Source organism: Lampetra fluviatilis, chromosome 68, assembly GCF_964198595.1.
Source record: "Lampetra fluviatilis chromosome 68, kcLamFluv1.1, whole genome shotgun sequence".
Classification (NCBI taxonomy): domain Eukaryota; kingdom Metazoa; phylum Chordata; class Hyperoartia; order Petromyzontiformes; family Petromyzontidae; genus Lampetra; species Lampetra fluviatilis.
Window position 1 is genome coordinate 6,156,635 of NC_136342.1, and position 21,251 is coordinate 6,177,885.

At 49.3% G+C, this 21,251-nt stretch overlaps 1 protein-coding gene across 1 annotated transcript; it reads right to left on the reverse strand.

The window, feature by feature from the left end:
- Window positions 1–6,573: 6,573 nt before the first annotated feature.
- Window positions 6,574–18,534, reverse strand: LOC144952552 (tubulin beta-4B chain-like). The gene is made up of 6 exons (XM_078883005.1): window positions 18,399–18,534; window positions 11,952–12,060; window positions 11,576–11,686; window positions 10,019–10,263; window positions 9,002–9,604; window positions 6,574–8,058 (listed from the first exon to the last, which is right to left on the reverse strand). The coding sequence occupies exons 1-6, from the start codon at window positions 18,453–18,455 to the stop codon at window positions 7,846–7,848; spliced, it is 1,338 nt and encodes a 445-aa protein (XP_078739131.1). The 5' UTR covers window positions 18,456–18,534; the 3' UTR covers window positions 6,574–7,845.
- Between the last annotated feature and the right edge of the window lie 2,717 nt (window positions 18,535–21,251).

Consider the following 21,251-nt stretch of genomic DNA (forward strand, 5'->3'; position numbering starts at 1 on the left):
TCCGAACACGCTCAGTTCAATATTCGGAAGTTGGTCGAGGCGAGGGTGGCCGCGCAGGAAAATTCCAGGGCAAGGCAACGGGCCAATGAGCGTCTGTATGATCGCCGGGTTACGGGGTATAAATGGGCGGTAGGGGATAAGGCGTGGCTGCACTGCCCGCAGGTGCCGCTGTCAACGTCATCGAAATTGCTGCGGCCCTGGTGGGGGCCGGTCGACATTATTCGGGTCGTTCGGGACCAGTGTGTTAGGGTCGCGTGCGGACGGCGTTCTTGGTACGTGCACCCCTCGCGCCTGAAGCCCTATGTCACACCACGCACTCACACATCTTCATCTCGCAGGGGCCGGCCGCGTGACGTGTCCGGCAGGTTGGGGGAAGGGCCTCGCGACCCCCTTGTTGTTCCGACACCCCCTGCCACTCTTTCGGATGCTGCAGGTGTGAGTCCACCTAGGGTGGCCTCACCGGAGGAGCGGGAAGCGAGCCGGCCGCCTGTCCAGCAGGAAGACGGCTCGCGGGCTTTGTCCCCGGGGCCTCGGGACGTGCCGGACGCCCGTCATTTGGGCCCTCCTGACCCTCCGCAAGGAACGCTGGCCTCTGGCGATGGACCCGCCACACGGACTCGTTCGAAGGGTCTCAGGTTCTCCTGAGACCTGTCGCAGACACACTGCCTCCTCGCGGAGCCTGGGTGTTCGAGTCACCTTGTTCGTTGGTGTGGTGTGTCCGCGGTGTTCTTGTGTACAGGGGGGTTGGGGTAAATTATTGGGGACGGTTGTGGTTGCTGTTCTGTTGTTGTTACTGTTGTGTTGAGGCTCACGCATTGTTCTTGTCGTGTTCAGAATTCCTGGTTCGCGAGTTAGGGTTGGGATGTGGATAGTGATGCAGCCGGGACGGCTGCGTGCTGTGTAGGGGGGGGTGATGTCGTGGTCAAGGTTGACACCAAGGTTGACACAGGTCACACAGGTCACACAAGCTAGGGGAGAGGTACGTACTGGTCTGGACCGGTCCGGACCGGCAGGGACGAGAGGTGGTTGGAACCGCTCTGAGGGGAGGGGGCTGGCGAGAGCCAGGGCCCCGAGACACCCCCGCCCCTCAGAGGGAGGAGATATAAGACGGCTCCCGGAGAGCGGAGGGGGTCAATCTGAGGAGAAGCTGAAGGAGGTGCGGCCGGAGATCCTGGACCCCCAAGCCTCGAGGATGCCGCCCCGCTGGGACTGAGTGGGCTGAGTAGCTATAGGCTAGGGAAGGAGAGTAACTGGGTAGCTGTAGGCTAGGGAAGGGGAGTAAGGAGAAGAGAGCCGGAGGCTGTACCTCCCTAGGTTGTGTGGTTGGGCTGTTCCCCCAGTGAGTCCGGAGGACTAGTGTTATTGGAATAAAAGCGTGTGGCCTCTACGAAGTCTCTGCCTCATTCAAGAATACTACACATACACAGGCCGATCACTCGGCGCGGTTCCACCGTCCACACTCAGCTACGACGCTGACTGGCAGTGTGACGAGGATGGTGATGGAAGCCCGCAGGAGATCTTCCACGTGGCTGGACGACAGAGAGAGATGACAGAGAGAGATGACGGCGAGCAGCGACGCAGTCCGGACCCAAGACTCTACACACGAACCCCGAGCCCTGGTCCGCCTCCCCTTATATCTCCCCAGACGCGGCTAGGCTCCGCCTCTGGCCACGCCCTATCGTGAAACCTTCGAGCAGGTTCCCAGAGCATTTCGGCCAACCCCGCCTATTACCTTTGCCCCAGATACCTCCCCATTTCAGATTGGATGTTATCTTAGCAGTGCCCATACTTGTGCTTCCCTTTTCCAGCCAGCAGGTATCATCATGTCATTACACATGGAACTAACACAAGGGAACCACTCCAGCACCAACACGCTAATACTCTGGGTATTTTTTATAACGTCAAAGTATCCACCAGTATCTTAGAATAATATCCAGCGCTACAGCCGTTACAGAGATTCAACAATATCACACAAAAAAAACGTGCCTGACGTAATGTGAACATTACACGCGATATCGGCAAAATATCGGTGTCCGAGTTTGAATGAAGTAGAGGCTCCGATAAGTTATTTAGTGAGATGGTTAATTCAAGGGTGGAATTTGTGAGTTGGTGATGTAGGTATGGCAGAGGCCTACCAGCATGGCCAGATCTCCTCCCTCAATGGAAACATAAAGTCCATTCTCCTAGAACACCGCATGTAGTTTTTATAACGCGAATTGGATATAACGTGATGCATGTGTTAGGGAACACATTTTTTTATAACGCGAATGCGAATTGGATATAACGTGATCGAGTGAACGGAACTATGTCGTGCTGCGAGTAGGGATAAAGTGATCGTACGGCAGCTGCCTCTGTGTAGCATCATCGCCATCGCACAATACATTGGGATACTGCTGGATACTTCTAGATGCTACCCACGCGTCCTCAGTCTTTGTTCAGCCTGCGTTACACATCTCACGGTGTTATCGTGGACTGTGCTTTACCCCCTATATTATATATTACTTATTATAACACGATTTTCCCATAATGCGGCGTTTTTCATGAACGCGACAACTACTATTACCGCATTATGGGAGAACAGACTGCCTCTGTGTGTGCAAGCAAGAGATGCCTGAGCGAGTCACCAGCCTCTTTCTCTCCTGCTGCTGCTACACGAGAGGACCACAATCGTCCAGCCACTCTCTAGATGGCCGCTCTGGCCCCCACCTGTGCTGATGGACGGCCGTTTTCAAGTGGTCTGCCCAGCACCCAAGTTGCCTTTCAGCGTTGTTCCGGTGTCACACACACACACCTCCACCGTTGTGAATAGCCGACGTTCACTCGACCTCATGGGTCACCTTTCCAACAATAATCGGGGTTTGCGCATAGGTCGGTGTAAAGCAATGTTGGGATGTCCCCGGCTGATGGGAGACATTCCCTGCCACGAAGAGTAAACTAGAGTTCTCTTGGAGGTGAATTTAAAGGTAAAATAATACTTTTAATAGACAACCATTGTCGTGTTTAGTGTTGTTGTCCTTCCCCCAAAACTATGATTAGCTATGGTTAGTCTACGTATGTTGTGAAAGAAGTTCAACATAAATAATAAAGTTTTTGCATTGAATCGCGTAAGTATAAATGTGTCGTTAACCCACCACCACCCGACAGCCAATGAGTAAGGTTTGTCACGTAAACAAAACGTGCCAATTAGTTACTACAGCACACCTGTGTGTTGGAGAGGAAACCCACAGCATTTATACTTGAGCACCGTGACATTTCGCTGGTGATTACAACAAGCTTCATCAGGCGATTTGCCAGAATTTGTGAAGAAGTCTTCCTGCTCGCGGTCTTAAATAGGGCAAGATTATGTCATCGCTGTGATCCTATCAGGTTCAAAGGCCAGAGGGGGATTCATTGTAACCATACACATGTAAAAATTGTCCATGTTAAAATACGCAGTACATATAACGACACATTTACATTTATGCGACCTAATCCGAAAGCCATCACAATACTAACTCGGCATCTGGAAGAGGCACACAGACAATATGGCGATTGATGTCCTTGGCGGTAGTGGTGGTAGTGACCACTGGCGCTACTAACATTAGACCCAGAGACTTGCACTCTCCCATATATTTACGCGAAAAAACCTACAGGCTTACTTTGGATCCATAGACTATCGTAGATCCCAAAGGATGAACATTATAATGAAAGACTTGCACTGAGCCCACAGGTGAACATTGGACCCCTGAGATTTAACTTGGCGAAGACCCCGGGGCCGGCTCAGGACACGCTGGCGGGACTACGTCGCTATGCTAGCCTGGAAATGCCTGGGAATTCCCCAGGAACAGCGAGAGTCTGTGTATAGTAGTATATAGTTTATAGTAGTGGAGTGTAGTAGTGTATAGTGTAGTGTATATTAGTGTAGTGTATAGTAGTGTATAGTAGTGTATAATGTGTATAGTGTCGTATATAGTATAGTGCTGAGTAGTAGTGTACAGTAGTGTAATTTATAGTGTTGTAGTGTATAGTATTGTATGTGTATAGTGTATATAGTCTATAATGTAGTGTATAGTATAGTGTACAGTAGTGTAGTTTATAGTGTAGTAGTGTATACATTTTGACAAAGCTTTCGTGACTGCAGGAATTCATATTGTTTGTGTCTTTCGGTAAAGCCACGTAGATACAAAAAATATATAACAATATCACGTATCGATCAGTTGTGTTGCGATCGAAACGTCGTGATATTGTTATTATTTTATTTTTCTATCTACGTGGCTTTACCGAAAGACCCAAAGAAAATAGTAGTGCATAGTAGTGTCGTGTACTGTACAGTGTAGTAGTGTATAGTAGTGTAGTAGAGGTGGGAGTCTGTCGCCAGGGAAAGGGAGGTCTGGACCGCCCTACTCAACATGTTGCCGCCGCGACCCTCGCCAGGAAAAGCGGACTGTGAAACGAACGAAACGAAAGATTTAACACAGATATCCATAAATTAACAATGAATTGAAAAACCTACCGGTTTTTACCCTTTTGGGTCTCATCGGCAGTTAGGCTTGGGAGAGAATATTTACCACATTCTCTGGGAAGATACTAAGATAGATCCCAAACTTGGGCCCGGTGTCATTAAAGTTGGACACATTCGGTCAGTCGCAACCAAATGATCCATAACATTGTGCTTAAAATATTTACGATTCCAACTTCGCTTACTCGGGCAGGAAAGCCTGACCAGCCTCAACTCTTTCTTTTAAGGGTCCTACATTTTTGGTGGCGGTGGAAGGGGGGGCAATGCTGACGCTGTTGTTTGTCATTCCATTTGCAGGTCATGTTCAGCATTTGTGATGTTTGACCAAACCCAGTTCGACATCGTGCGAGCACGCGCGCGTGGCTTTCGCCATGGGAGGAAACGACGAAGAACGAGAGGGGCGGAAGCAGAGAAAACAAAGTTTGCACAGAATGGGAACCTGCCAGTTGGGAGTCGACCGCTGCGCCGAAATAATGCACACAACCGATGGGAACAAGTCTGGACAGGCAGCACCAGGGCCCCCTCTCGCATTTGCGAGGCACGGCGAATAGCCGATATTAGTGGCCTCTCGGGGTGATGAGCGTGGGGGCGTGGCTATGACGGAGGCGGCTTCCACTCGTCCACACTTGCGCACTTTGAACAACTTCACGCTCTGCCACTGTTTTTCCGACTGCCGATTTCCGCAGGCAAGCTCCACCTCGTCTCACAAAAACACACGCGGCCGGCCATTCTCAGCTCCCCGCATCAGAGGAAAACAAAAAAATCATCACCCCAGCAGAATGTGTCATTGAGGAGTACCGCATCGTGCGGTCGGAGGTAGGGTGGCCGCAGTTGCAACACTCGCAGGCAAGATGGTCTTGGGACTCCACGTATGTTCACCCGCTGTTCTGCATGGGTTTCCTCCAATCGCTATACAAAGACAAGGATTCCCGCCATATAGTCTTAACAGCCTGTTGGGGCAGGTGCTGTCCACGAGCAGCACCAATGAAGGCCAGCACCCCAGGTACTTATTTGAGGCAGAGTCGAGGGGAGGCCCAGGACCGGTTCAGACAATCGTCACTGGTATTGGCCATGAGCGGGTATCGAACTCGGGTCGCCGGGTTGGTAGTGCAACGCGCTAACAGCCACAAGGCCAGTTGCCCACACACAATGTCATTGGCATTGGTCAAAACATCCCAGTGCTGAAAATGTAACTTCAAATGTATCAATTGGGATCACACGCAGCAGCGGCAGCATCGCCTCCCTACTGCAAACACAACCTTGACAGCACCCTTTAAAAAAAAAGTTGGGGCTCCGTAAAAAGCTTTTCAGGGAAAATAACAATTGCACACAATATGGTAGTATCTGTGCACACAAATACACCCACGCATACAAAGATCCCCCGTACTGTCTTAAGACTGTTGGGGCAAGTGCTGTTAGTAAGCACTTATGAAGTCCAAAACGTCACACGTGGGGTTGGGTGGCCAGCACCACGCCCGGCTGCCTTTGTCTCTGAAGTGGCGGCGTTCACGACACACCGCACCAAGTACGAATTTGAGGCAGTCGACCTACGGTAGACCCAGGATCAATTCAGATAATCGTCACCTGGGGTTGGCCGTGAGCGTGAATTGAACTGGAGTCGCGGTAGTCCGTATCGGAGCGTGCTAACCGCTGCAACTACAGCTCCCAATCATATGTAATGTGAGCAAGGATTGAGGGGGGGCGGAGTCTGGGTCACGTGAGGAGAGGGAGGAGTTAGGGTCACGTTGGGGAGAGGATTTAGGGAGAGAACCGGAAGGGGAACAGGGAGTTGAGACGGAGTGAAACAGGAGGAGGCCACGCTGGGCAGTACGGGGAGAGTGGCGCGGTCGCCACGCGGTGGGAGACGTCGGCACCATCAGCCATCGGTGTCAGGATGCAGAGGGCTAGCGAGCAGTGGAAGGCTAGCCTCAGAGCGGAGCAGCAGTGAAGCTGCAGAACGAGCAGCAGAGTGGCTGTGGAGTGATCATCGGGAGAGACGCCGTGTGAACGAGATTCTACGAACCCAAATAAAGGACAACAGAGATCGACATTGAGAAAGAGTCCTTTATTACACATACATAAATCATGACAAGATCCCCACACACACTCTCCCCCACACACTCCACATTCTCACACAAACTAAATAAAATTTGGTGAAATTATGCAAAAGTTTAATTGATTTTTCTCTTCTTCCAAAAGTCACTTCCGGGGGGGGGGGGGGAGAAATCACGAGGCCCCCCACAGTCAAGCCCGTGCCGAGCTGCGACAGAGTACCGGGGCAACGAGCGCTCGTGAGCAAGCAGACTATTGAGTTGACAGAGTGAGGCAAGTTGAGCGAGTCTGGGTGGGTGAATGTGCGAGGCGTGTGCGCGTATATTGAACTGGGGGGGGGGGGGGGGGGTGTACCCTACTATTATGACAACTTGGCAGGGCCCTCTGGAAAAGCAGTCTTGAGACACAGCGAGGTCTTTCCTGGGTAAACAAGTGTCTTCATGCTAATCATGAGTGTGGCAGAGAATATGCGTGTCTATGTATATATGTGGGGCATAAAAAAACTAAATTGGGTTATCATCTGGACGACAGATCTTATAGTAGCTTACTGCATGGTACGGTATGTGTGTGTATGCACCGTATGTAGCCAACCGTGATAATCAGAGGTTGCTAGGGAAGGACAACAAACTAAAGACAAAAAGTGGTTCTAAAGAAATGAGATTACAATCTAGGTGATGATTTTAAAGTGCATAGCTCCAGTGGCTTCCTAATACCGGAAAGAAGAGTGTTCCAGATGGCCGTTGAAGCACTTTTGAAAGCACACGATGCGGTGGCCATCTTTGTTCCATGGTTAGCCAAAAGCCCCTGTGAGGGTAACCGGAGTTTGCGCGATAGTTTATACTCCTTGACGAGGTCGGCAAGCTATTGTGGTTCATCTGTGGCAAGCACTTTTTGTGCAATGAGTGCGACCTTATAATGTATTCTTTCGGCAACCGGAGGCCACTGCAGGTGTGTAGATTTCAAACTCATTTCTGCGGTGGCGCGTTTAACTACACATTTTTACGCGATCTAACCCTAGAAAAGCTATATTATGGATGATATTGGTCTCGAAAGCCAACATGTTAAACTCATTTCTTTAAAATTGCTTTTTGTGTTTAGATTTTTGTCCTCCCACGCATCTCGAATTAAGAGTGGTTGGCTACGTACAGTGCGAAAGACGTTAAACACACATACGTGTGTGTACGTATGCCAGCCATGCGTACGTATGCCAGCCGTGTGTAAGTATGCCAGCCGTTGCGTACGTATGCCAGCCGCGAGTGCTGGCAGCCATGTGGGTTGCGTTGAGCGCTGGCCTCTCAGGCGGCCTCCTCCTCGCCCTCCTCCTCGAACTCTCCCTCCTCCTCGGCCGTGGCGTCCTGGTATTGCTGGTACTCTGAGACAAGGTCGTTCATGTTGCTCTCCGCCTCGGTGAACTCCATCTCGTCCATGCCCTCGCCCGTGTACCAGTGCAGGAAGGCCTTGCGGCGGAACATGGCCGTGAACTGCTCGGAGATTCGCTTGAACAGCTCCTGCACACGCAAAGGGGTGTGGGGGGGGAGAGACGCGGGGAGACACGGGGAGAGACATGAAGATACAATCAGACACGGGGACTTTGCGGGACACGAAGAGTAAACGCAGTGAGGCATGGTGATCATCATTATCATCACGATCCATGGGCAGATAGCCCATAGTAGGTGTGTCCACTGCACATTTTGTTATTTATTTCCACTTTCCTCTGTCTTGTAGTGCCAAAAAACTTTAGTGCCACATCTTTCTGCAACCGATCTCTTAATGTCGTCGTCAAGCCATTCTGAGTCTGTTAGGTCTTCTCCTCTATCCGGTTCCTTCCATGTTCCCGAACAACAACAAGACACTTGTAATTCTTCTGTTGTTGTCCATCCTACATCTGTGTGTCCCAATAGTTGTCAGTTTCCTTCTCATGACTGCCTGCATCATCATCAGGTTGTTGTCTTCTTCTTCTACGTGCAACCTTCTTATTGTACGTTGGGCACTCTTTGGGTCCAGTTTAGACGCAGCAGCATCCTCCTGTGGCAGCGACACATTTCAAGTGGCGATACATCTCAGCAAAGCCTCACCGAGTCTCAAGAGGGGGGGGGGGGGGGGAGGCCCTGCCAAGTTGTTTCAGTGGGAGGTGATGTAGCTATTGAGTAATTTGCAGGTAAAACTCCAGCACTGGGATATTTGGCCGATAAGTTACATTTCATTGTTTTGTTTCAATTCAGGAAGAAACCAAGAGGAAACGCTTGCAGAACGTGGGGAGAATGTAACAACTCCATGCAGAATGTCGCCCGATACAGGAATCAAACCCGACAGTGACAGCACTGTACCACCCCCTCCCCTCATCTCCCCCCTCCCCCTCCCCTCATCTCCCTTTCCCCTCCCCTCATCTCCCTTTCCCCTCATCTCCCTTCCCCCTCCCCTCATCTCCCTTTCCCCTTCCCGCCCTCTCACCTGGATGGCCGTGCTGTTGCCAATGAAGGTGGCTGACATCTTGAGGCCCCGGGGTGGGATGTCGCACACGGCCGTCTTCACGTTGTTGGGGATCCACTCGACGAAGTAGCTGCTGTTCTTGTTCTGCACGTTCAGCATCTGCTCGTCCACCTCCTTCATGGACATGCGGCCGCGGAAGATGGCGGCCACCGTCAGGTAGCGGCCGTGCCGCGGGTCACACGCCGCCATCATGTTCTTGGCGTCGAACATCTGCTGGGTGAGCTCGGGCACGGTGAGCGCGCGGTACTGCTGCGAGCCGCGGCTGGTGAGCGGCGCGAAGCCCGGCATGAAGAAGTGCAGGCGAGGGAAGGGCACCATGTTGACGGCGAGCTTGCGCAGGTCGGCGTTGAGCTGGCCCGGGAAGCGCAGGCAGGTGGTGACGCCGCTCATGGTGGCCGACACCAGGTGGTTGAGGTCGCCGTACGTGGGCGTCGTGAGCTTGAGGGTGCGGAAGCAGATGTCGTAGAGCGCCTCGTTGTCGATGCAGTACGTCTCGTCTGTGTTCTCCACCAGCTGGTGCACCGACAGCGTCGCGTTGTACGGTTCCACCACCGTGTCAGACACCTGCGGGGAGGGAATGGAGTGGGAGATTGAGGGGACGAGCGAGTGGCTTGGTGAGGGTCCGGGTGAGCGAGTAGTTGGGTGGACAAGTCTGAGGATGCAGGAGCTCACGGCCAGGGAGTCATAGGCAGTGCTCGTGTGTAAAGTCGAGCATCAGGGCCACTTCTGTAGTCTCCTTATCCTCCATCTACTCCGCTGGTGCCCCTCAACTTGAGAGCACCACGCTCAACGTGTTCATCATGCGGCTGGGGTGATTACCAGTTTTGTCATCATGGCGGAGCCCGCGGCCCTCTGGAACCCGCTCTCCTGGTGCCCCTCACCTTGGAGAACACCACACTGAAGGTGTTCATGATGCAGTTGGGGTTATAGTATCAGTACTATAGGACGATAGTACTGATACTTGTACTATCGTCTTACCTTGGGGGAGGGCACCACACTGAAGGTGTTCATGATGCGGTCGGGGTATTCCTCGCGGATCTTGCTGATGAGCAGGGTGCCCATGCCCGAGCCGGTGCCGCCGCCCAGCGAGTGCGTCAGCTGGAAGCCCTGCAGGCAGTCGCAGCTCTCCGCCTCTTTGCGCACCACGTCCAGCACCGAGTCCACCAACTCCGCTCCCTCCGTGTAGTGGCCCTTGGCCCAGTTGTTGCCCGCACCCGTGTGCCCTGGGATGCACGGGGACAGGGGAGGAGGGGGAGGCAGTAGTTCAGGTGAGGGGAGCATAGTTTGTTTATCTATATATATAAAAGGCAGAGTTGTGATTATGCGTGTCTGTTCAAAATGTTTAGCGTACTTCCCGACATGCAACAAACTTGAAATTTGCCATGTGGGTACTTTCCAGACTGTACACCATGCAAAAATTATTAAAATACACTTGTGGTTTTTTTTGGGGGGGGGGGGAGCTCAATAATGCATATATATTTTGCACGGCAAGTGAGCTTGGGCGTCAAATCTGTCACGTGACCCGCGCATGTGGAAGCGTAACGCATTGTAGTGTAGTGGTTATCGTGCCGCGCTACGAACCCGGCGACCCGAGTTCGATTATTTTAACCGCTCCTGGGCCTCCCCTAGGTCGACTCAGCCTCAAACGAGTAACTGCTGTGGTGTGTGAGCATCGCCACTGGGGAGACAAAGGTGGCCAGGCGTGGTGAATCCAAGTCCCGGGCGAAGCCGGGTAGTAAAGATAGTATATATTTATAACTAAATTTTTTTTCTATTCTGGCTGAGGGTTTCCTGCATATCGAAAATAATAGTAGAATAAATATGCCCAAACCTGCTGCAGGGCTGCATTGTGGCAGAGAGATTGTAGTTCCACGTTTAACCAACCTACACTGACTGGCACGGTGAAGTATGGTCAAACAATCCCCTTGAACAACAATGGGGAAACCTTTATCCAGCAAAGCTGTGCTTTGAACTATAAACTCTTTTTTTATCCTACTAGGTAAGACCCACTGAGCTAGAGAGATGTTTTTCAGAAGGGACCTGGCTATCACAAATGATAGCTCAACGAAGCGGCTTATGTGGAAATGTATAGCAGCCAAATACTCTAAACGCATGATGTTTATTCTAAATGTGGAAGGAAAACCGCAGGACCCGGAGAAAAATCCACGGAACCACGGGGAGAGAGAGATGCAAACTCCAAAAATACTGTACAACAGGCATCATCAGGGTCGGGATCAAACTCACGACCTCCTGTATATCAAGTAAGGTAGTTAACATCTCGCCACAGTGGCAACATATAACAGACTTAGAATTTGCATGAACGGTAAAGAAGCGATTCACAAACATTTTGTCCAGAAATAAAAAAGACACAAATTTACTTTTAAAACCTCACGACGATTATTCAGGAGGGTCCTGCCAAATCTTCGCAGTAGAGGGGCGATGTTGCCACTGCGCGTGATCTTAAGAAAGTGACTTCATGCGCTGGGTTGAGTGAGATGTGACTTAATCGGAAAGGGAAAGGGTTAAGAATCTCACCGAACACGAAGTTGTCTGGCCGGAACATCTGTCCCTGAGGTCCGGATCTCACAGCATCCATTGTGCCGGGCTCCAGATCCACCATAATCGCACGCGGCACGTATTTCCCTCCTGTGCGGAGCCCGGAGGGGGTGGGGGTGGTGAGGGTGGGTGGAGATGGTGCAGTAGTGACGCGATCATGGCACTGTAGGGGAGGAGATTCTACCATCTCACACCAGGGTAATGTTTTCATTGACAAAGTCAGTAATGGTAATATCTGTCAAAGTGTTCAATTGAAGTCTTGAATGATTCCTCATCTCCATGCCTATCACCGTTGCCTATCACCGTTGCCTATGACCGTTGCCTATGACCGTTTGCCATCCCCAGCGCCTCTCACCAGACGCCTCGTTGTAGTAGACGTTGATCCTCTCAAGCTGTGTGGCCGAGTCTCCCGCATAATCGCCCGTGGGGTCGATCCCATGCTCCTCACTGATCACCTCCCAGAACTGAGACGTGTGGGGGGAGACAGGCACACATACATGGAGACAAGAAGAGAGATATATATGGGGAGATGGGGGGAGTGCAGATGTCTGTTTGTGAGCATAAGGGTCTATGCGAGTCATTGGCGACGGGGCACTACGGTCCCGGGATGTTAACTACCTCAACTGGTATTCAGGCAGTCGTGGGTTCGATCCAAACCCTAACGCCTGTATATTTGGAGTGTGTATGGTTCTCCCCGTGGTCGTGTGGATTTTTCTCAGGGTCCTCTGATTTTCCCCTCCACATTTACAATCAATGTGCATTGAGGTTATTTGGCTGCTATATATTAACAAGTGATAAGCAACTTCATTAGGGCTATCATTTGTGGAACAGGTCACTTCTGAAATAAAGATATACAACTCAGTGGGCCTTACCTAGTAAAATACAATTTATATTTTCGTTTCTAATTGTTATAGTGAAGGCTATCACGAAGAAAGAAGGCACTATGTTTAAAAAACACGGTGTGTAGTACTTTCACAGTCGGTGAGATAATGCTGCCGTTTAAAATCTCAGCCAAGTAATCTGCAGTGCATTTTCTTTTTTAAACTTAATCAAATTTGGACCCTGATGCTGGCACAATGGCGTCCTCATTGCGACATCACGGGATGTTTAACGCCCATTGCGATGCATTTACTCTTTAGGTTAATACACCCGGCAGCTTTAACCAAGGCAGCCTGCCAGATGTGGACCATAAATCAAAACCAAACCAAGCTGTTTTATTTTATTTTGGAAGGTAAGGCCCACTGAGCTATATAGCTCTTTATTCAGAAGCAACCTGGCCGCAAATTATAGCACAACGAATCAAAGTGGCTTATCATCATATGGAAATTTATAGCAGCCAAATACTCTAATCGTATGATTTCGATTCTAAACGGATGGAAACCTGGAGGATCCGGAGAAAAACCACGTGACCACAGGGAGAACGTGCACACTCCATATATACAGCAGGCATCGTTAGGATCAAGATCAGACCTGCGACCTCCTTTATACCAGGCAAGGTAGTTAACATCTCTGAAACGACGAACACGCTGCTACCAGGCCACATCAATGAACTCAGGACAGACGAACCCATGAATGAGCTCCCTTTTCGAGTCCACAGAAACAAAACGTTGTGTCTATTTAAACCGAATGTTTAGTTCCGTATAAAATCAATCACAACTCCAAAGAGTGTGAAAAATGCGTTTTTAAATATATCTACGAATTAAACACGCGCATTGACGAGACGAGACAACGGCGGAGTTGTTTGTGAGATGAATGGTAATGAGACGAATAATGCCATCTATTTATTCCAGGACAGCCCGTCCTAGTCTAAACTCTTTTTTCAGCAGGGTCCTGCCAAGTTGGCACAGTAGCAGTGGCGATTTTGCTACTGCTGCGTGTGTGTGTGTGATCCCAATAAAGTAATTTGCAGGGAATTATTCAGTAGTAGGATGTTTGGCCAATACGAGTTGCATTGCATGTGCGTGTTTGTTTAGTTGAGCAGCAACCCGGAGAACCCAGATGAAGCCCACGCAGAACGGGGTGAAGAGGGAGATACAAACTCCACAGAGAAAGGTGCGAGAGTTGGGAATCGAACTCAGGCCCCTTCTTGCTGTAAGTCGTGTCACCTGCTGCACTGCCTCTCCGTTGATGGAGTTCAGTCAAGCCGCTCTGGTCAGACAAAACCGCATCACTCAAGTGTGAGTGAGGCACCCAAACTCCGGGGCTTATAACTTACTTTAAAAACTAACAAAAATTCCATTTACCAGATAAGGCTCACTGAGGTGTATAGCGCGTTTTCGAAAAGCAACCTGGCCGTCACAAATGATCGCTCAACGAAGTGGCTTATATGGAAATTTATAGTAGGCAAATACTCTAAACGCACGTTGATTCTAAATGTGGAAGGAAAAACTGGAGGATCCGGAGAAAAATCCACGTGACCACGGAGGAGAGACAAGCACACTCCAAATATGCAGCAGGTGCCAGGGTTGTGATCGAACCCACGACCTCCTCCATGGTGGTGCCCTTGAACCCATACTCCCATAGACATTGACAAAGCCAATATCAACCTCGCCTGTCCTTTAACTTTGTAATAAGTATAGTTGTGTCACTCCACTGCTGGATAACGAGACCCACCCCTCCCCCATGTCACGTGGGGTGTTTTTTGGCCATAACGTCCCGGTGGGTTGGTCAAGGTGGGAAACACAGAAGGGGGCAGAGTAAATGTGATTTTGCCGCACTGATCTCTGCTGCCTACAACGTGGTCCCAAAGCAGCAGCAGCCTATCGCACCCGCCATGCCAGGCGCTCGCCCATCCAAGCACTATGCAGGGTTTTTACAATCCTGCTTAGCTTCCAAGATTGGGCACATTCCTGATGACTTTAGTCAAGGCCCATAAGTTCCCTTCTCTAAAGGAGCTCTCGAGAGCAGCAGTCCGCAACGTTTTAGTGTGCACACCCCTTTTCAACCTCCGAACATTTCGGGCAACACCACATGCTACTACTACGCGTAGTCATTTGAAATTGTACATTTCCTTGGGGAGGATGATATCACTATTGCTTAATCTTTTCCACGGGCCCGCTGTAGTAGCCTCGCAGACCACCAAGGACCGCGGACCACATGTTGGAAACCAACAGCAGCAGCGGTGGTTCTCAAGCGGGGGGAGGGGGGGTACGCAGGCCCCAGGGGGTACGTGGCAATGTCCCAAGGGGGTACCGCGAGGTGATTTATAAATGTGTGAAATTACATCATACATGAGAACGTCATTGCTGAATAATCACGTACGAATCTGCCAATATAAAATCACTCCAATAACATGTAAATACATAAGGTAACATATTCTTAGGTTTTTTCGGTAAAGTCACGTAGGTAAAACATCAAAATTAATGAAAATAAAATAAAATAAAACAAAAATCACGACGTTTCGGAGGCAACACAAGTCTCCGTCATCAGGTGGGACCGTCACAGCCGAATTAGCTGCATCAAGTGAGGCAATGATTCAAGATCTAATCCCTTATAAGCAAGTTGAAGGGGGGAGGAGAGGGGGGGGGGCTCATCAGAATGTGGTAGCCAATGAATGGAAACGTATCGGGAGGGAGGGGGGCGGGGCTCAAAGACAGCACGGAGTGCTCAACACATGACGGCACGGAGTGCTCAACACATGATACACATGATAGACAAAAGAACTAAAATGCCCATGTTTATACCAATGCTGGCTGAACAGTGAAGAGAGTACTGTTAAAAATAACTGGGGATGTTAACACTCGGTAAAGTAAAGTAAAATAGTGCTCTCTTCATTGTTCAGCCAGCATTGGTATAAACAAGGGCATTTTCGTTCTTTTGTCTATCATGTGTATCATGTGTTGAGCACTCCGTGCCGTCATGTGTTGAGCACTCCGTGCTGTCTTTGAGCCCCGCCCCCCTCCCTCCCGATACGTTTCCATTCATTGGCTACCACATTCTGATGAGCCCCCCCCTCTCCTCCCCCCTTCAACTTGCTTATAAGGGATTACATCTTGAATCATTGCCTCACTTTATGCAGCTAATTCGGCTGTGACGGTCCCACCTGATGACGGAGACTTGTGTTGCCTCCGAAACGTCGTGATTTTTGTTTTATTTTATTTTATTTTCATTAATTTTGATGTTTTACCTACGTGACTTTACCGAAAAAACCTAAGAATATGAATCCTTGCAGTCACGAAAGCTTCAAATCTAGAACATAAGGTAACCTAGAACGATATAAAAGACCTTTCTAATCTCATTGATCATAAACAATGTGGCTTACAAGAGTAACCATCAAGCGCCAAAAATTACGTTATGCGTCCGTTTAATTTTTTATTCGCTCGCAGTTACCAGGGTACCTCACAAAACAGACAATTGGTTAAAATACTAATGTTCATTATTCATGCATTTATTTCTCAGATCCATGTTGGGTCAGGCAAGGCGGTACTCGGTTGAAACTAAATTCAACAAAGGGGGGGGGGGGGGGGGTACAAAAGTAGCCAAAAATGGTTGAGAATAACCACTGATCTACAGGGTAGTGCAGATGTCTAGTGACTCCAATTATAATATATTTACCCTTTCTGGCAATAAAAAGTTGTGTTAAGATGTAAAAAACTGAAACCTTTTGCAAGGACTCATGTCTGCATTAACTATGGTACATAGTTAATGCCTGGTCCACACCAGAGACAGCTTTCTTTAGAGCCTTGTCTCAAGCAGTTAGACCAGAGGATGGCAAAAGGAGAGCTCTTAACACCTGTTAAGATGATACTGGCAAGAAAGGTCACATTGTAACTGCTCGCCCCGAGATATAAATACCCTGATAGTGGCATTGTTCTTGTGCTGTTCGCCTTTTGGCGTTACGAAAGAGACGCTGTGTTTACTCGAGGCGCAGCCGCGGAAGAGCAAAGCACCGCCATCAGGCGACGAGTCTGCAAATGCCATGTCGCCTGTACACTACACTATACACTACACGACTATCCACTACACTAAGAGTCTGCGCATGACATGCAGAGGCACTGTGTGGGATGGGTTCGAGTTAAGAGTTTTGAAGAATCGGTTATACTTGGTGTTCTGTAATTGTTGTTCGGGGGGAGGGGGGTGTGTCGAGTATTGAGATGCGGTTGTACTGTACTTGGTTTTACCACGGAGGCTTTCGCGACCAATATCATCACTAGTTGGCTGTGTCGGGTGGTGACGGGTTTTAACGACACATTCATATACAGTATTTAGGCGATCTAACCCAAGAAACCCCCATTATGGATGTACTTGGTTGTTGATAAATGATCCACCACAGTTGGTCCGTGTCCTTGTGCAGTGCGTAAATAGTGCATAACGAACCAAGGCATCGCTAACAAATTCCAAATCTTAAGATTCTTTGTATTCTGGATCGAGTTATTGGTCCATCGTTCTGTTAAAGTACGTTTAAAAGTACGCATTGGCGCCCTATAATAGAGGGAATTGCATGGGAAAGAAAATGGAGCCGAACTCCTTTCTCCCATATTATTTTAAAAAAGATAGCAACCCTCACCATACCTGTCCCTAAACTTTTTTTTCCAGGCACCTCTTGCTCCCAGATGTTTGAACTTTCGTTTATTGACCGTGAAATACCCCGTTTGTTAAGATGTGCAACGTTCCTTATTGATCCCTCCCTGCTCGAGTCGTCCTCTGCAATGTTGACGACTTTTGATTTGTTACTGCAGTGGTCATACAGCAGCACGGACCTCCTTTGTATAATGGCTGGGGCTACTCTCTTAACCGGGGGATCACCATCCGTGTCATAAACACTGAATGTAATCACACCGAGATCCATACAATGGAGTTGTGATAACCGGGTTGGTTCTCAAATTAATTCTAGCTAGTTCATGTCCGTGGTCTGGTCACAAAAACCACGATCACGTAAAAAATTATGGCACTGCGCTTTTAATGGACAAATTCCATAGGATAAAAAAAAAGATATATACCGATTTAATGCGTGACCCAGGCGCTACGATAGAGGGGTGGGGGAGTCTGTGGTGGCGTTATGCGACGCATAGAGTCGACCACAAATGGGCACCCCCGAATCAACACTAGAAACACGTAATAAAACAATATTTACAAAATACACACACAGCGTACAACATTTGCCGCTACCGAAGGTGTTACTGAACATCACCAGGATAGTTTTGCTAACAGACATGCGCATACACACGAGAGGCAGCACAATATATTTATTTGTGAATATTGTACATCTAAATGTTTTACTAATATTGTCACTGTGAAACCGTCTTCTTTTAAACCCAATACATGGTGCAACTACAATAATATAAGTTAAAGCCTACACATTACTGCACAGTATACGGGTTAAAAAAAGACTATCCGTAACTATTTCAGTAAAAGTTGAAATCGGTCCTTGCGGTCCCTGGCTGTCGTCGTATGGCAGGCAGGGTGCTAATGAAGGTCGCTGCAAGGGATCCGAGGTAGCTCTGCGTTGTCCGCTTCCGCGGGGGTGCATCATGTGTGCCACAACGCCCCTAAAGAGCCCAATGCGGACACAACTGCTGGGGTGATGTCTACACAGTTACACACGGGACAGACCCGAGTTGAAACCCAGCGAAGTTAAACCCACGTCGATTTTGTTGTAATTTATCAGCCAGCCCGACTTTCAGCGAGCCAGACCAGCAAGCTTAGACCCACCTCCCAGTCCGACTAGTCGAGATTTTACCCTATTACACCAACATTAAATTGGTATAATACTACTGGGAACATGTGACAAAAAAAGAGCTTTATAGCTCATCGGATTCCCCCAGTATAAATACTTTGGTGAAACTGAATGAAGGTGGCTTACCTTGGAACCGATTTGATTGCCGCATTGCCCGGCTTGAATATGTACAATTTCACGCATGATTCAGTCTCGGTGCTCGGAACGTCGACCACAAAATTAAAATCTCAACGGTGCCCAACTCTAAGCCTCTCGCCGCGCGATGTGTCGGCTCTCCCTTATATAGCCACTGGCCCCGGATCCCTACGCGGCGTGATGCGGCCCGGAGACGCCCAGGCCGAATTGCACATTCCCAGGCGAGCTCGGGGATGTGTATGTAACCCTCCGCCCGCCCCCTGCCCCCACTCCCAACAATGTAAAAAGTAATAAAATAATGAAATTATCTTACGTCATTTTTATAATAGCTGTTTTGTTAAGTTGATGTTCGCGAATACATAATTACGTGGATTATTGATATGATTTAAATGAGGTCTTAGTTTGAGAAGTTAACTTGTTTTTTTAGTTGTTTGAAGAGTCGTGTTTGTGTTAAGCGAGGGATTATTTTCTGTGTGTGTGAAGCTGCTCTCAGCTGTTCAGTGTCTGGATTGAGCCCAACAGCTGTTACAGTGTTTGGAATGCGTGTGAGTGGGTTACCCAGTCTGGGTTCAGATGACTGTTCGATTGCCGCTCATATGCAACAGCTAGTGACGAATAATCTAAAACCGGCCCTGGTCATCCCCTAGGTCGACTCAGCCTCAAATGAGCAACTGGTGTGGCGTGTAAACATCGCCACTGGGGGAGATAAAGGCGGTCGGGCGAGGTCCTGGTCACCCACCCCCTCGTGTATCGTGCCCGCCTTCATAGGTGCTCGCTAACAGCACTTGCCCTAACAGTCTGTCAAGGTTACACGGGAGAACTTTGTCTTTGTGGAGAGTGGCAGTGCAGTGGTTAGCACGCTGCACTACGAATCCGGCCACCCGAGTTCGAATCCCGTTCACGAACACAAACACCAGTGATGATTATCTGAACCGGTCCTGGGTCACACCTAGGTCGACTCAGCCTCAAATGAGTACCTGGTGCGATGTGTAAAAACGTCGCCACTGGAGAGATAAAGGCGGTCGGGCGTGGTGCTGGCCATCCACTCCCTCGTGTACCGTGCCGGCCTTCATAGGTGCTCGCTAACAGCACTTGCCCCAACAGTCTGTCGAAGCTATGCGGGGGATCTTTGTCCTTGTGGGCGGTGAGCGTGGTGAGCCAGAGGTGAGGCTGACGTACGTGTGGAGGAGTCGGGGTGAGTCGGGGGTCTGTGCGTCTCGTGCACAGGCGCGTCTCGCTTAGCGAGCGAGATGAGTTCCGCGAAAATTGCTTGGCAAGTGAACGCTCGTTACGCGATCGCCGTTTTCCCATTGACTCGCTCCCCCGTGTTAAAAGCTGAGATAGAGGATTCAGCCCCAACACGTTCCACGTGAGAAATACAAATGACTATATAAAAAAAACATTAAGTAATAAAACGCAAGGCCGTAGCTATGGAGTCAACATTGGGGGAACCAAATCTTCCATGGGGTATAGGGGTCCCCCCCCCCCCCCAGAAAAAAATAAAAATTTGAAAACGAATTTCCTGACTAAAATATCAAAAAATGCACTAACACATGGGATGGAATTTTTTGTATTTTTTTACAATAATGTCTAAGAGTGTATTGTATTACATTGCTCTGTTTTTTTTCTTTTTTACCTTTTCTTGTTTCATTGTAGGTAATGAGAGAGATTAGGGATTAATAAATAACCGCAATAAAAAAAACATAAATCTATGCATTGTTATATGAATACAAGTCCAGATATTGTGGCCAATGTTTAGCAAATTGTTGTTTTTATTTATATAGCATAGCAATTTTTTATATATTTTTATAGCAATATATTGGGGGGGGGGGCATTTTGAGTATATTTGAATATTGGGGGGGGGGTATCCCCCACCCCATATATATTATAATTACGGCCTTGATAAAAAAAAATGTAACACTTACCACCCGTGAAGAACCACAGTGCAAGGATCCCCCTGTAGAGCCTTGTGATATCACCTCCTTACAGCCACATATTTGAAATCACTCACTCATTCTCCACTCAAATCACACAGCCCTCTCGCGCTCTCTCCGTCTCTCCGTCTCTCGTACATTCACACACACACCTCCCCCTTCCCAAAGACAAATATCCCCCATATAGCCTTAACAGTCTGTTGGGCCAAGTGCTGTTAGCGAGCACCTATGAAGGCCCGTACGGCACACGAGGGGTGGGTGGCCATCACCACGCCCGGCCACATTTGTCTCCCAAGTGGCGATGTTTACACACCGCACCAGGTACTCATTTGAGGCTGAGTCGTCCTAGGGAAGGAGGCCCAGGACCGGTTCAGGTGATCGTCACTGGTGTTGGTAGCCGTGAGCGGGAATCGAACTCTTGTCGCCGCGTTCGTAGCACCGCGGCGCTAACCTTTGCGCCACCGCTCCTCCCCAAATCTACCCCCAATGGTACCGTGCCACCATCAGGCCCCTCCACCCGCCGCCCACCCGCCCCTCCTCCTCCGCACCTCGCCCCCCCCAATCAGGCGCTGAACGCAGCACGGAGCAGCTGCTCGGCAAACAGCTGCGGGCTGTGCTGCGCCCTCTGCCGCCACGGAACGCATTCACTAGACCGGTCTCCGCTCATTACGCGAACATTGTTGTTGTGCTCGTTTTGTGAATACAATTGGGCTAAATTAAACATTCTTCTTGTACCGAATTCTCGTAAATAGGACGTTCGTTTATAGTGAGACACGCCTGTATTGTGTCGTGTATGTAGGTTGCGTGTGTGTACATAAGGTCGCCTCGACTAACGAACACCCGCACTCATGAACACCCGCAACTACGAACTATATTTTTAACATTGACTTAAAACGCGAACTCGCGCTTT